Source organism: Tupaia chinensis, unplaced genomic scaffold, assembly GCF_000334495.1.
Source record: "Tupaia chinensis unplaced genomic scaffold, TupChi_1.0 Scaffold000429_1, whole genome shotgun sequence".
Taxonomy (NCBI): Eukaryota; Metazoa; Chordata; class Mammalia; order Scandentia; family Tupaiidae; genus Tupaia; species Tupaia belangeri.
In genome coordinates, this window is record NW_006159934.1 from 6,582,274 (window position 1) to 6,595,973 (window position 13,700).

The window sequence follows — 13,700 nt, forward strand, 5'->3', positions numbered from 1 at the left end:
CAATGCTGTAGCAGGGCAGCGGCCGGGCCAGGGCCTGGATCAGAGAGAAAGGGAAGGATCCCATTCTAAGCATGTGAACAACACAGTGACCCCTGCATGTGCGCAGCGAGAAGTGGCAGGACCCCCTGTGAGAACAGGTGTGCTCTGAGCACAGGAGGTAGACGATCAAGTACAGAGAGGAGGTATGTGAGCCAACCCCCTGGTCATGGACACGTTCCAATGCAGACTCCAAGACTCTGTTGACTAGGATAGAAGGATAAAGAGCCAAGGGCTTGAGAAGAATTTTCTAGATCCAGGATGTGATCTGAGAGCCAGGCCAGAGACAAAGGGGCTGGGAGTGATGAACTGTTGGATGGAAAAAGCATTTAAAGGCACAGATATTGTTTATTTTATTTTATTATTATTATTATTTAACTTGAGAGAAAGTGAGAAAGCAAACCACCAGATCTGGGACTCAAACCACAGTCATGTGGGAGTCCAGCAACCCAACCACCATGTCACTTGATGACCCCAAGACATAGATACTCTAAGCAAGGGTATCTTCCCTTTGCTCTCCCTTGTGACTCTTTCTTTAGATTAATAGCATTGTTTTTAAGATGGTCTGCTTAATATGATTTCTGGACGTCATATTCCAAAGTTCTGAAGGACTTTGAAACTTACTTAAAAATGACAAACGTATTGAATTGTTGGAAAAGTCATGACATATTTTCTGTCTTTCCATGCAAAAAATGCATCATGACTTTTCTGACAACCCAATAATTCTTGATAAATGAAAAATACTGGCATTAAAGACTCAAGACATTTCTTAGCTATAAGGGATCTCATACATTTTTTTTTTTTTAAGAGAGATTTTCCAGTATGGGACATGTGAGCTCACTGGAGAGACAGAGACAGAGAGAGAGAGAGAAAGACAGAAAGCAAGAAATCACCCCCCAAGGGGATGACCATGCTGCAATCCCTTCTCCTCATTCTTTCAGGGTTTTGGGCACACACGCACACGTGCCCAGCATTGAGTTTTAAGCTGCTGGGCTCCAGGACTCGAACCACAGTCAACTACGTGGGAGTCCAGCTACATAACGATTATGCTATCTGCCGGTTCCAGGGTCTTATACATTAATAAGATCAGTCTTTTCAAGGCAACAGGTTCCCTTCCATTTGTGGGTCATGCAATCAATTTAATGTCACACCCAGTTCTGAAAATTAAACGAGACTAATATTTTAAAATATCAGTGTGCATCATATGTAGGGAGAGCAATTATCATTCAACAAAGTATGTTTTAGAGACTGGTTCTCATACACCCCACAAATGATAAAGCCCCAGCACTGGCATCATTGTTAATGGGAGATTAATGGGGGGGGAGTCTCCTTGCTTTATTAGTTCTCATCTACCCAAGTGGAACCAGAGGAGAGCCCCCAGCTGCACTCTTGGGTATCTCCCCTGACCTCCTCCTTATAATAAACACTTAACACGTGCCAGACATTGCCCTAAGCACCTTCTCTTAACTTGCCAAATCCCCGTAAATGGGTACTGCTATCCTTGTTCGACAGATGAGCAAAATGAGGCACAGAGAGGACAGGCCATTTGGCCAAGGTTGCATATCCCGAAAGAACTGGAGCATGAGTTCAGACCCACCATGCCATGCTTCAGTTCAGAGACCTCCCTTCCTGAACTAGTCAGTAGGAGAGCATCACCCTGCAGAGCCTTTTGCATACCACTCCTTTAGGACTACTCCGGCAGGAGCCTGGAGGAATCTTGTCCTCGGCTAAGGAGACCGATCCCTGAAAGACTCCCATTCTCCATCCAGCCATGAGCCAGGACCTCTGAGCACGGCTTCTGTGCAGCAGGATCACAGCCCCTGCCCTCCATATGGAATGCTTCAGTCCGGAATTCCCCCATTTGTATTTTCAAATTACACCTCTTCCAAGATGCCTTCTGCAACTACCCCAGCTGAGGTGTCACAGCCATCATTCTCTACCCTGGTAACCTTCACCTCATCGGCCTCTCACCTTTAGATTATAATACATTTGTGTGTCTACACACCGTCTTCTGATTAGACGGTATATGCCATGAGGTTAGCATTTTGTCTGTGAAGTGCTGTTTCCCCAGCTTCTAGAACTGGCATTGAAGAGGAACCCAAGAAATATTTTGTTATTTAATAAGCAAGAGTTTGGAAGAAAGAGGGCCGAGTACTAAAAATGAAATCCAGCCCCTCCTTTCCCCTCGGACACAACACACTTACTACAATCCACTCTTGCCATTTTCAAACTACCCTAGTTTCCCATAACCAACAACTAGCATGAGATAAGGAATTTGGGGCCTTCAGAGGTTAAAAAGAAAATGGCCTTCACAAATGGGCAGGGAAAAATTTGAGACAGTAACTGGGTTCACAATGACCTCAATTAGATTCCACAGTGCCCCTCTGTCCTGAGCATTTGTTCCACTCTTTTGGAATCCTTGATGCTGTGTGACTCCGATGAATTGTTTTCGTATGTTTTTCTGTAGCTAATAACCGAGTATCACAGACTAGGTAATTTACAGAGTAAAAGTTTATTCAGCTCACAGTTTTGGAGGTCCAAGATCAAAGGGCTGTACCAGGTGAGGGTCCGCTTGTTGGTGAGGTCTTTGCAGTCCTAAGGCAGCACAGGGCGTAACATGGCAAGAGTGCAAGAGTGAGTCAGCTCGGTCTCTCCCTCTTTTTTTTTTTTTTTTTTTTTGAGAGGTTTTCGCTATAGGGCGCGTGCACTCGCCAGACAGAGACAGAGAGACAGAAAGCAAGAAATCACCCCACAGGGGGGATGGTCACGCCGCAATCCCTTCTCCTCCATTCTCCTCTCGGGATCTTGGGCACACACACACGCACGCACACGCGCCCGGCATGAGTTTTAAGCCACCGGGTCTGGGACGCGAACCACGGTCGACTATGTGGAAGTCCAGCGACATAGCCATTATGCTAACTGCTGGTTCCCAGTCTCTCCTTCTTATAAAGCCACCACACTCAATTGCAGGGGCAACACCCTGAGGACCTTATCTAATTCTAATTACCTGTCAAATACCCCACCTCTTAACATCACAGTCAGATTTAACTTTCCATCCTCCTAATCCCTCTTCAATAGCAATCAAATTTCAATACAGATTTTGGAAAAATACATTTAAACCACAGTGAGAAGCTTAAAGCATAGAAAATTAAGTGGTTTTAATTTTTTTATTTTAAAATTTGCAGCAGTTAGCGTAATGGCTATGTCGCTGAACTCCCAATGTAGCCAACTGCGGTTTGAGTCCCGGACTCGGTGGCTTAAACTCACGCCAGGTACATGTGCGTGCATGTCCAAGATCCCGAGAGGAGAATGGAGGAGAAGGGATTGAGGTGTGGCCATCCCCCCTGGGGGGTGAGTGATTTCTTGCTTTCTATCTCTCTTGTCTCTGTCTTTCTGGTGAGCGCACACTCCCTATAGCAAAAACCTCTCCAAAAAAAAAAAAAAAATCTGCTATGGGTCATGTGTACTCACCAGAAGAAAGTGAGAGAGCACTCCCCCAGGAGGAATGGCCAGTCACAATCCCTTCTCCTCCATTCTCCGCTTGGGATTTTGAACATGCACACATGTGCCCAAGGGGTTTTTATTTATTTATTTTTTCTTTAATGAGATTTTTGCTACAGATTTGTGTGTCTGCCAGAGATAGAAAGCGAGAAATCACCCTGCCCTGGGGGGGTTGCAAAACCACAATCCCTTCTCTTCCATTCTTCTCAGGGGTTTTGGCCATGCATGCACACACACCTGGTATTGAGTTTAAGATGCCAGGTTTGGGATTCAAACCACAGTTGACTATGTGGGAGTCCAGTTACATAACCATAACCATTATGCCATCTGCTGGTCCCATCCCAATGTTTTTCAAGCTTCCAAGTCTGGGACTCGAACCATCCAGTTGGCCATGTGAAATCCAGCTGCCTTCACCATCATGCTACCAGCTGGCCCAAAATTATTTAAAGTAAAATGTCTAACTTGAGAACTTAGTACAAGTCAGATTTTACACAGGCTATGTAATACAGAAAGGAGATACAAGCTCTTCTCCTCCAAGGCCCCTCCTGTACCATGACAGAGATGAACCATCACACACGGAAGTACCTGGGCACAAGGAGAGTGAAGGGCACAGAGCATTCCATGCAGTGTTCCACCTGTCAATGCGCAGGAGGAAGGACGGCTTGAGAAAGCCAGAAACAAAGAGTCCATTGAGGTATTACCTTCCTCAGCACTGTTCCTGTCCCACAGAGTGCCTTCAGGCAACTTTGTGACCTGGCACCTGCTGGGAAGTCTGAGGAGGGACATGGAGCCTTTGCCCACTGGAAAAGGGAAGAAATAGTGTTAGTGAATACGATCTCCCTTTGCTATAGAAACTGTAGAGGGTGTAACACTCCTGGCCAAGGAAGTCCATGTACAGGAGTTCTGTAACAGGAAAGGGCAGGGCGGGCCAGGAGTCACTGCTGGTAACTCCGGCTTATGCCAGAGAAGGTTTATCTAACCGAAAAGGCTGTCTGCTAACTCCTCTATCTAGCCAATGTTCTCCACTGCTCTGTATTTTTTACTTCTTCAGGGCATGATCTGGGTCCGAGCTGCAAGCACTTGCTGGTCTAGTAAACTACAAGAGGTTTTGTAGAGGGAGAAGACCCAAGTGCTTGGCCAGGCCACGTAGTGGGAAATGTTGCCACGTCTCATCCTGAGACTTCAAAGAGCAGGTAACAAAAAAAACCCTTGACTGCTTATCGCATACTTTCTTCCCTCGGGAGACACTCATCAGGCTGGAGGAAAAGGAGCCACGACCAATAAATTCAGATGTTTTATTCTGTAAAGCACATATGCACATATTTCAAACACGGAAAATTAATCTGGGAGTGAATGCCATAACAGATCAGCTACTGACCATCATGCAGCAAGAGAAGTGAAATGGACCCGCTGGCCCTCGTAACCCCACAGTGCCTGCAGGAGGGTTGAAAAACCAGGATGCTGAATCTTTACGTACTGCCAAAGAAAGTGCAACACAAATGGCAGGTTCCTAACGACAAGAAAAACTTACAAATAGAATCAAAACTGATTCAAGTCATACAGTGAAAGGACAAAAGGAAAAAGGAAAGAGATCAATATGATCTGAAACAACCTTTGAATAAGAAGTTGCTGACCTTTTATTGGACCTCCAGTCCAAGGTGCCTGAGGACGAGTCAGTGCTCCTGCGGGGGTCACCCGAACAGAAACGCCCCCGCCTGTAACACTCTTCCCATCCTAAGGCCCACCAGCAAGACAGGGCTGAGGTCTGGGCCTTGGCCACCAGGTCACAGCAGGTCCCCTGGACTTCCTGAGAGTCCATGGAGGTCTCTTGAGGCCCTAGACCTCTTCACTCAGGTCCCACAGCCTCCTCTCTTCCCCAGCCTCTCTTTATACCCCTGGCTGACTCTGTGTTTCTATAAGATCTTGGAGATTGCCTGCGGGGGTGAGTGTGGGATTCTTAAAGTGTGTGTCCAGGCCTCAGGGCAGCCCTATTGTCCAGGCATTTTTGGCACTTCTCCTCTTCTGCCTGGCAGTGTCCTTCCTCTCCTGGCTACGGACTCCAGCCATTCCCTGTCATTAAAACAAGGGAAAGCTTGGACACACCAGTGAAACCGACTTTTTCCACTTGTCTTTTCCTTTTATATTACTCTACCAGGTATAAATCTATCCCTATAGCTCTACTTCATTGGCATATTATTAATTAAGTAGCAGCTTAATCTAAAATCTGATGATCCAAATGAGAGTGACATTTCTAAAGGCCAAGTCAAATGGCTCTTTCTCAATCTTATCTCATGAGGTTCTCAAAGTCTCTACAGAGAAAACTAAATTAACATCAGGCATCATGTAAGCAACTCCTATCATACCAAAACAATGGAGAGACAAGCACAACCACTCCTCGAAAGGTACTGACAGGAATAACAGCAACATATCAAGTTACTACAGTGATTATTTTAGCAATCTTCAGTAACAGGCCATAATTGTTTTCCATTCGAGAATGCCTGGGGTCAAGTGTTCTAGGCCAACATATTTCAGACTGCAGGAACTCATTCTAATTTAGAACAGACCTAGAGTTAGGGGAAGGAAGTACTGACGGTCACGTCCCAGGTTTCACTTGCACCAGAAGTCATTAGTGACGATGGGCGATTAAGGCAGAGTTAAAAAAAATAAGACAAGCAGCAACAACAACAAAAATACAAGGAAACAAGAAAGGACTGGAAAAGATTATGTACAATTTTTTTTTTTTACATGAAGAAGGATTAGAAAGAAAAGGGACAGTGGAATTAAATGATTTAAATGTTTTTAGACAGATTTAGATTTTTTTGGTTTCCCCTGATAAATGCTAAGTCAGAATTAGAATCCTTCAAATTTCACAGGCATTGTTTTCATAATGTTACTGATCTACCCATTGCCCTTCTTCTGAAGATATCTCAGTTGCATAAAAGTAAAAGCAGAAAAAAAAAGAAACCTTTCATGACTATTAGAGCAAATCAACAGTTTCTTTCCACACTGTCATCTACACTCCTGAAAGCAGGACAGTTATTATCTACGCTACAGCCATTTCTTAACCTCCAGGGCCTCTTGAGGGAGGAAGCTGCTTTAACTTCTATACTAGAGGGAGGGGACGACAGAGGACAAAAGGACAGCAGACATTCTCTGCTGACTCAGAGAAGACAGGCTCCCCACCACTTGTGTGGAAAATGAGACTTAGATCTTTATCATGTAGGTGACTTTTAAATATTTAACTTTTTACTCAGGATAAAAGCACAAGTCTGCTCTAACTAGAGTAGTATTAAAATGTGACTATTTTATTTTTTCTTAAAAAACGAAAACAAAAACAAACTTAGATAGGTATGTTTCCTTGCAAGCAAAATGGTGGGGAAAAAAAGGTATTATTGTTGTTACGATCATTAAGCCACAGACACATAAAATCCACAAAATGGATTGGTGGCTTTGGAAATGCAGTTTCATATCAAAGGTGCAGACTGTTTCAAACATTCTGTACATATTGGGCTGAAACAAGAACCAAAGCAGCCCTCAACCCCACCAGCAACAAAACGTGGCCTGCGACCTTGGTTAAAACATCACCTGCTTGGAAGCAGCAAGATCCACAAATTCCCTCTAGCACTAGGCGGAAATATCCCGCCAAGTCCACCAGTCCACCGGTGAGGCTGAAGGGCTCTGGCTGCACCCAGTGCAAAGCACGTGCATCATTGGACCAATTTCCGAATAGGTTTTTATAAATATGTACAAATCAGTTACAGGCACTTGAAATGTCTTTGGCTGGAATAACCCAACATTGCAAGATAATGTATTCACAGAGTGTCCAGGCCTAGGCTGGGTTCAGCCGGCAATGATTATGGTTCTCTCAGTTCCTCTCAGAAAACAGGGAGTTATGGGATTAGGCTTCAGCCAAAGCCACCTGGAAGAAAGCAAGACAAGCAATCCAGTCAAACAGAGAAGCCTAGGAAACTCAGCCCCCGGCAGCCTGTTGGCTCCAACAACCTACCCAAAGACCAGGGAGCCATACTGACCATACAGGCGTCTCCTGGGCAAGTTATTAAATCTATAAGAGCAGCAGCAAAATCTCATCTAGGAAGGAAGGCATGGAAATCTAAAAGTCTCCTGCAAGGAGGAGCCAATCTGTGGAGCCACTATTCTGAAGAGACGGAGTCACTGTTGTTGCACCCGGCTAAGGTGTTCTGTGAGGCGAGGCCCTACACTGATACAAGAACAGGACAGGCAGCCGATTCAGGGTCAGGGCCTCCCCAAGGGGATTTGAAGACAACCGCCAACAGTCAGTCACTTTAACAGCTAAAACGGCCTAGGTATGTGACTGAAAATTCAACACCATAATTTAGGGTAAAGACTATTTCTTTTTTTTTTTTTGGAGAGGTTTTCGCTATAGGGCGCGTGCGCTCGCCAGACAGAGACAGACAGAGAGACAGAAAGCGAGAAATCTCCTCCCCAGGGGGGATGGTCACGCCGCAATCCCTTCTCCTCCATTCTCCTCCCGGGATCTTGGGCACACCCGCACACGCGGCCGGCGTGAGTTCTAAGCCACCGGGTCCAGTAAGCGAACCGCGGTTAATTACGTGGGAGTCCAGCGACATAGCCATTATGCTAACTGCTGGTTCCCAAGACTATTTCTGATGAAATGACCGGAACTGGGGCTGGCACACGGCGTGGTGGTTAATAGTACTGGACTCCCACACGGCTGACTGCAGTTTGAGTCCTAGACCTGGCAGCTTTCTCTCTCTCTTTCTGTCCCTCTCTGGTCAAATTAAAATAAATTTTTTTAAATAATAAAGTTAAATAAAATAATTCTTAAAAAAAATAGAAATGACAGGAACTAATTTCTTTGAAGGAAAAGTACCACCCATAATAAAAGGATTAAGGACTAAATGGACATTCTGTACGCAGAAATCTCCAGCAAAATGCTGGTCCAGATCCCATTTGCTGCTCACCTTTTCAGGACAAAATTCCGGATTGCTCTGACGCAATTTGCTGGGTCTGCCTTTGATAACAGCATAGCAAAACATCGTTATCACCATCACAAAGAGGAAGTAACTGGTGTGCATGAGATGCAAATTTATTAATGAACGGTCATCCTAAACAAAGAAAAGGAAAAAAAAAAAAAACAGAAATGTCTGCAGTGAACTACTGAAAGATTTTAATGCTGGATTCCCGGATATGGATTCTCAACCTCTAGACCTGCCTGCCTCAACTTTCTAAAGCTAGAACAGGAAGTTTCTCCTTTTTTCTCCTACACTAGCGAAGCTGGATGTCAAAGACATGGTATTCTGGAGCAATCTCTGCTAGAGCCCATCCACTCCTTCCTAACAATGTCCTCTGCCCGAGCTACTGCACCCCTACCCTGCCTGGCTTCCTCTTCCCTCTCACAGATCCTGGAGAGTCTGTCCTTAAGCCTCCTCCGCTCTGGATACATCCTCTACCTCCAATCCCCTCAGGCTGCCTGGCTAACACCCAGCCTGCTCCCCAACCTCTCCCCCAGTGTTGCTCCTTTCTTCTGCCTTTTCCTCACTTGCATAAATCCCTGGCTAAAAATGTCGTGCTCACCCTCACTTCATTCCTCTTTAACCTCCCACACATGCACTCAATCACCAGGCCCTGCCAGCTGTGCTTCCATTCCTTCTCCTTCCCACACGTCAGCTCTCACATCAGCCTTGAGCTCCCTCCCATGTACACATCGGGTGGTGGGTGGTGGACAGCCTTCCTAAAGCACTGCTGTACAAATCGCCTAAACCCAAACACTGGCGGCAACCTCCCTGCCCAAAAGGAACAGCTGGATGCGTCAAAGAGTACAAAGGGGCCCCCCCTAGAACTGGTCTCTGCCCACCATCCAGCCTGATCTCCACTGCTTCCTCTGGCAGGCCCCTGGCCTACCAACTTTCATAACTTGATAAACTTGAGTCACAAAAAGGGAAAGGATCAGACCAAAAGAAGAGAAATCTCCCTAACACATACGAGCAGGAAGAAAAATAAAGGCATTTACAAAACATCAGTGCAATCTGTTAAAAGTGGACTCAAATCTTAGCAGAAAGTTAAACTACCATATCCTCTACTAGATCAGATTACAGAATTTTCTTCACCTTTCCTCCTTGTCAAGCTAAAGCCTATTTAGGCCCCAATATCTACACAGAAGGGACTCAATCACCAGGCCCTGCCAGCTGTGCTTCCATTCCTTCTCCTTCCCACACGTCAGCTCTCACATCAGCCTTGAGCTCCCTCCCATGTACACATCGGGTGGTGGGTGGTGGACAGCCTTCCTAAAGCACTGCTGTACAAATCGCCTAAACCCAAACACTGGCGGCAACCTCCCTGCCCAAAAGGAACAGCTGGATGCGTCAAAGAGTACAAAGGGGCCCCCCCTAGAACTGGTCTCTGCCCACCATCCAGCCTGATCTCCACTGCTTCCTCTGGCAGGCCCCTGGCCTACCAACTTTCATAACTTGATAAACTTGAGTCACAAAAAAGGGAAAGGATCAGACCAAAAGAAGAGAAATCTCCCTAACACATACGAGCAGGAAGAAAAATAAAGGCATTTACAAAACATCAGTGCAATCTGTTAAAAGTGGACTCAAATCTTAGCAGAAAGTTAAACTACCATATCCTCTACTAGATCAGATTACAGAATTTTCTTCACCTTTCCTCCTTGTCAAGCTAAAGCCTATTTAGGCCCCAATATCTACACAGAAGGGTCTTCTCCTCCTACCACTTAGTCACTTCTACCTTTCTGAAGTCCAAACAGCACTACTCTCTGTTCACGCTAACACTGGCCAAAGAATTTTCCAGGAATGACTGTGCACCAGTAAGACTGCACAGCACCCCCAGAAATCCCCATGGGTTAGGCACCCAACAGCTGCTCAGTAAATAACAGCTGCTGAACGAAACAGCAGGTATTTCTTAATCAAAAGAATGGCATGTTTTTCTAAGTCTCCACCACTCCGCCTGGTCTCCCAATCCAGCAGGAACTGGAGAGTGACAGGGGCTAAGCTAACCCGAGAGAGAGAGTAACAGGGCCTGTGCTGACAGTTCCAGGACACACACACGGACACGCACGCTGTGCTCACTTACATCAGGAACAATAACTGTAAGCTTGGGATTTAAAGCATGATAGACTTTTCCAATGGCCCCCTTGTAACACCAGAAAGGATTGTAATCTTGAGCGTATTTGGTGTTGGCATCTCTGGCAGTGGTGAAGATTTTGTACCAGAGCGTGGCGTTGCTATACGTGTCAGGAATGCAGTGTGGTGGCTGCCTGCAAGGGAAGAGAGGGAAAGACACATGCTTGGCGGCCTGAGACATTCACTGTGTCCCCCCACGCACCTGCACAACACTGAACACAGTAACACATGTGGAAATCAAATTAGACACAAGTTTCTGACAATGTCATGTTTCTTTAAAATAAAAAACATTACATTTTTAGTTTGAGCGTTTTTTTTTTTTTTTAATTAACACATAACAGTAAAAGCAAGACAGCTGATATTTAGGAGCTTGGGGGTTGGATTTTTGCCTTCAGAATTCAATCCATGGTCCTCTCATGTATGATGTGGCCAAAGAGAGCCCTGCTCCTTTTAAGGCTATTTTCTAGAACTATCTGAATTCTTAGTTACAAGTGGAAGCTCTACAAACTTCGGCATCAGGTATCATAACACCAAATAATGTTTAACTTAACTTGATCTTGTGCTACAAACCTCCACGTCTAAAACAGATCAATTCCAGGACAATTCTTAATAAAAGAGGTTCACCATGGAATTCTTTTAAGTAGGTTATATCTTATATATGCCCCATATTTACTACTTATAGATCATTATCTGCTTTTGAGAGAAAAGTTTTTTAAAAAGGACGAAAGGAAAAAATCCTTAAAGGCAAAGCAGTAACCATGACTGCTACTCAGAAAAGACTGAATTCAGTAGCGGTTTCAGAAACAGTAACTGCCTAGCGGCAAACAAGGTTCAATATATACTCCTGATTTTATTAAAGAGGAACTTTCTGGATCATGAAGATGAACAGATCTTTCATCTTTACGGAGCCTCAGCTCTGGGTGTCTCTGGTGGTAGACCAGCCTTCACTTTATCCAAGACATGCCTCTTCTACTCCGAGGAAAGACAGCCTAAGAACATCCAGTGACCACCAGATGCCTTAGTTGTCTGCTGAAGCACTATGTGCCTGATATTTACAAGCACAAGTCCTACCTTTAGAACTCCAAATTAAACTTAAAGAATCCTTTAGACAGGACCGGTGGTGACAATCCCACAGAGTAACACAAGTGTCCTGAGAGCTTATGCCAGGGCGGCCCGGCTACGTATGCAGCAGAAGGCGCTTCTCACACACATCCTCTGGGGGTGCGGCACTTACACAGTGACAGGGAACACATCGGGGGTGGCTGTGAGGGTCATGCAAGCTGTGAACACCACCTGCTCACAGTGACCGTGAAGAGCACAGTCATCCGAACTCCAAGCTGTAGGCAGGGTAAAGGTGATGTTTATCTCCTCGTGGGCTTCCCTGCCTAAGGAAGAGAAATCGGTTTCTGATAAATAAAGGCAAGAATACATATGTTTATCATTCTTTGGGAATGTCAAGGAATCCTGAAATCAAATCCACCCAGGAATCACCTATCAGCCTTTGTGGGATTTCTGGAACAACAGCAATCCTGATCTGACACAAAGTGGCAAACAGAGAGGGGCTACTCAGCAGCCAGGGCCAGCTGACAAGCATGAGCCCAGGCAGGATCAGAGCTGGAAAGCCATTTTCAAAGTGCTTTCATATGTGTGACTAAAAGTTCACTGCCGTGTCATGAACATGACCAATGAGCCGTTACTGTTCCCTGTTAAACAGAGGTCAGAAGTCTAACAGACTTATAAAAGGTCACAGGGCTGGTAGGTGATGAAATTTAAACTAAAACTGAAGTGTTCTAATGCCACACCAGAACAAAGAGGTGTACCTGCTACATGGAAAAACCCAGAAGCAACCTGTACAGGAACAGTTTTTTTTAATTTATTTTTTTGTTTTTGCCAGAGAGCATGTACTCTCGCCAGAGAATGACAGAGACAGAGAGAGAAAGGAGAAAGCACCCCCCATGGGGTATGGTCCTTTCCCTCCATCTTTCCATCCTGTTGGGATTTGGGAAACACACACACACGCATCCAGCATGTTTCCTAAGCTGCTGGGAGCCAGGATTCAAACTGCAGCTGACCACGTGGGATCTGGCTCCTGTAACCATGAGGCCACAGGACTGGTCTGTTGTCACCTTTTAACAACCATAAGAGGTTAGTAGGAACTCACAAATTTCTTTTAGGACTTTAAAAAAAAAAAAGAAAAAGATTTTGTTAACCAAAAAAAGAAAGGCCCAGTCTTCCTGTTCAAAACTTTTTCTGATTATTCCAGCTTCTACTGTTTTCTCATCCTTCTCCTGAGTCACTTACAGTCTGTCATAGATTCAGTGCTGGTCAAAGGGCAGTGCTCCATATTTTATAGGGTGTTTTTTTCCCATGCTATTGAACAAGCACTTAGCATTCGCTCTGTGCCAGGAACTATTTTAAGTGCTTGATAAATATTAACTCATGGTATCTTTGTCTCTTTTATAATAAAAAAAATTCCCAGAAGAAGGACCAGCAGTTGGCATAATGGCTATGTCACTGGACTCCCATGTAGTCGACTGCGGTATGAGTCCCAGACCCGGCGGCTTAAATTCATGCCAGGCACATGTGTGTGAGTGCCCAAGATCCCCAGAGGAGAATGGAGAAGGGACTGCGGTGGGGCCATCCCCTCTAGGGGGGGTGATTTCTCGATTTCTGTATCTCTGTCTCTCTCTGTCTTTCTGGCGAGCGCACAAGCCCTATAGCAAAAAAAAAAAAAAAAAAAAAGAAAAGAAAAAAAAAAAAAAAAAAAAACCTCTCCAAAAAAAAAAAAAAAAAAAAAAAAACCTCCCCAAAAAAAAAAAAAAAAAAAAAAAATCCAAGAAGAGACCAGATCTTAGGCTTTCTCTAGCTCTTCCCAGCAGCTAAGAACAGCGCAGAGCTAACAGTGGGCATTCAAAAAATATCAAGACAACAGCACATAATTATGTATTAATAAGCTCCACAAAGAGTCTGAAAACTCCAACAGGATAAACAAGAATGAAAAACATGTGTCTGTAAGTA

At 44.8% G+C, this 13,700-nt stretch overlaps 1 protein-coding gene across 1 annotated transcript in view; it reads right to left on the reverse strand.

Annotated features, from left to right (window-relative positions):
- Positions 1–4,818: 4,818 nt before the first annotated feature.
- TMEM248 (transmembrane protein 248) overlaps positions 4,819–13,700 on the reverse strand; it is a 43,621-nt gene continuing 34,739 nt past the window's right edge. Inside the window, exons 4-7 of the mRNA XM_006155016.3 lie at positions 11,917–12,067; positions 10,633–10,816; positions 8,502–8,645; positions 4,819–7,456 (exon numbers count right to left, since the gene is read on the reverse strand). Of these exons, the coding sequence (XP_006155078.1) occupies positions 7,436–7,456; positions 8,502–8,645; positions 10,633–10,816; positions 11,917–12,067 (500 nt within the window). The 3' untranslated portion in view covers positions 4,819–7,435. The remainder of the gene's footprint in view (positions 7,457–8,501; positions 8,646–10,632; positions 10,817–11,916; positions 12,068–13,700) is intronic.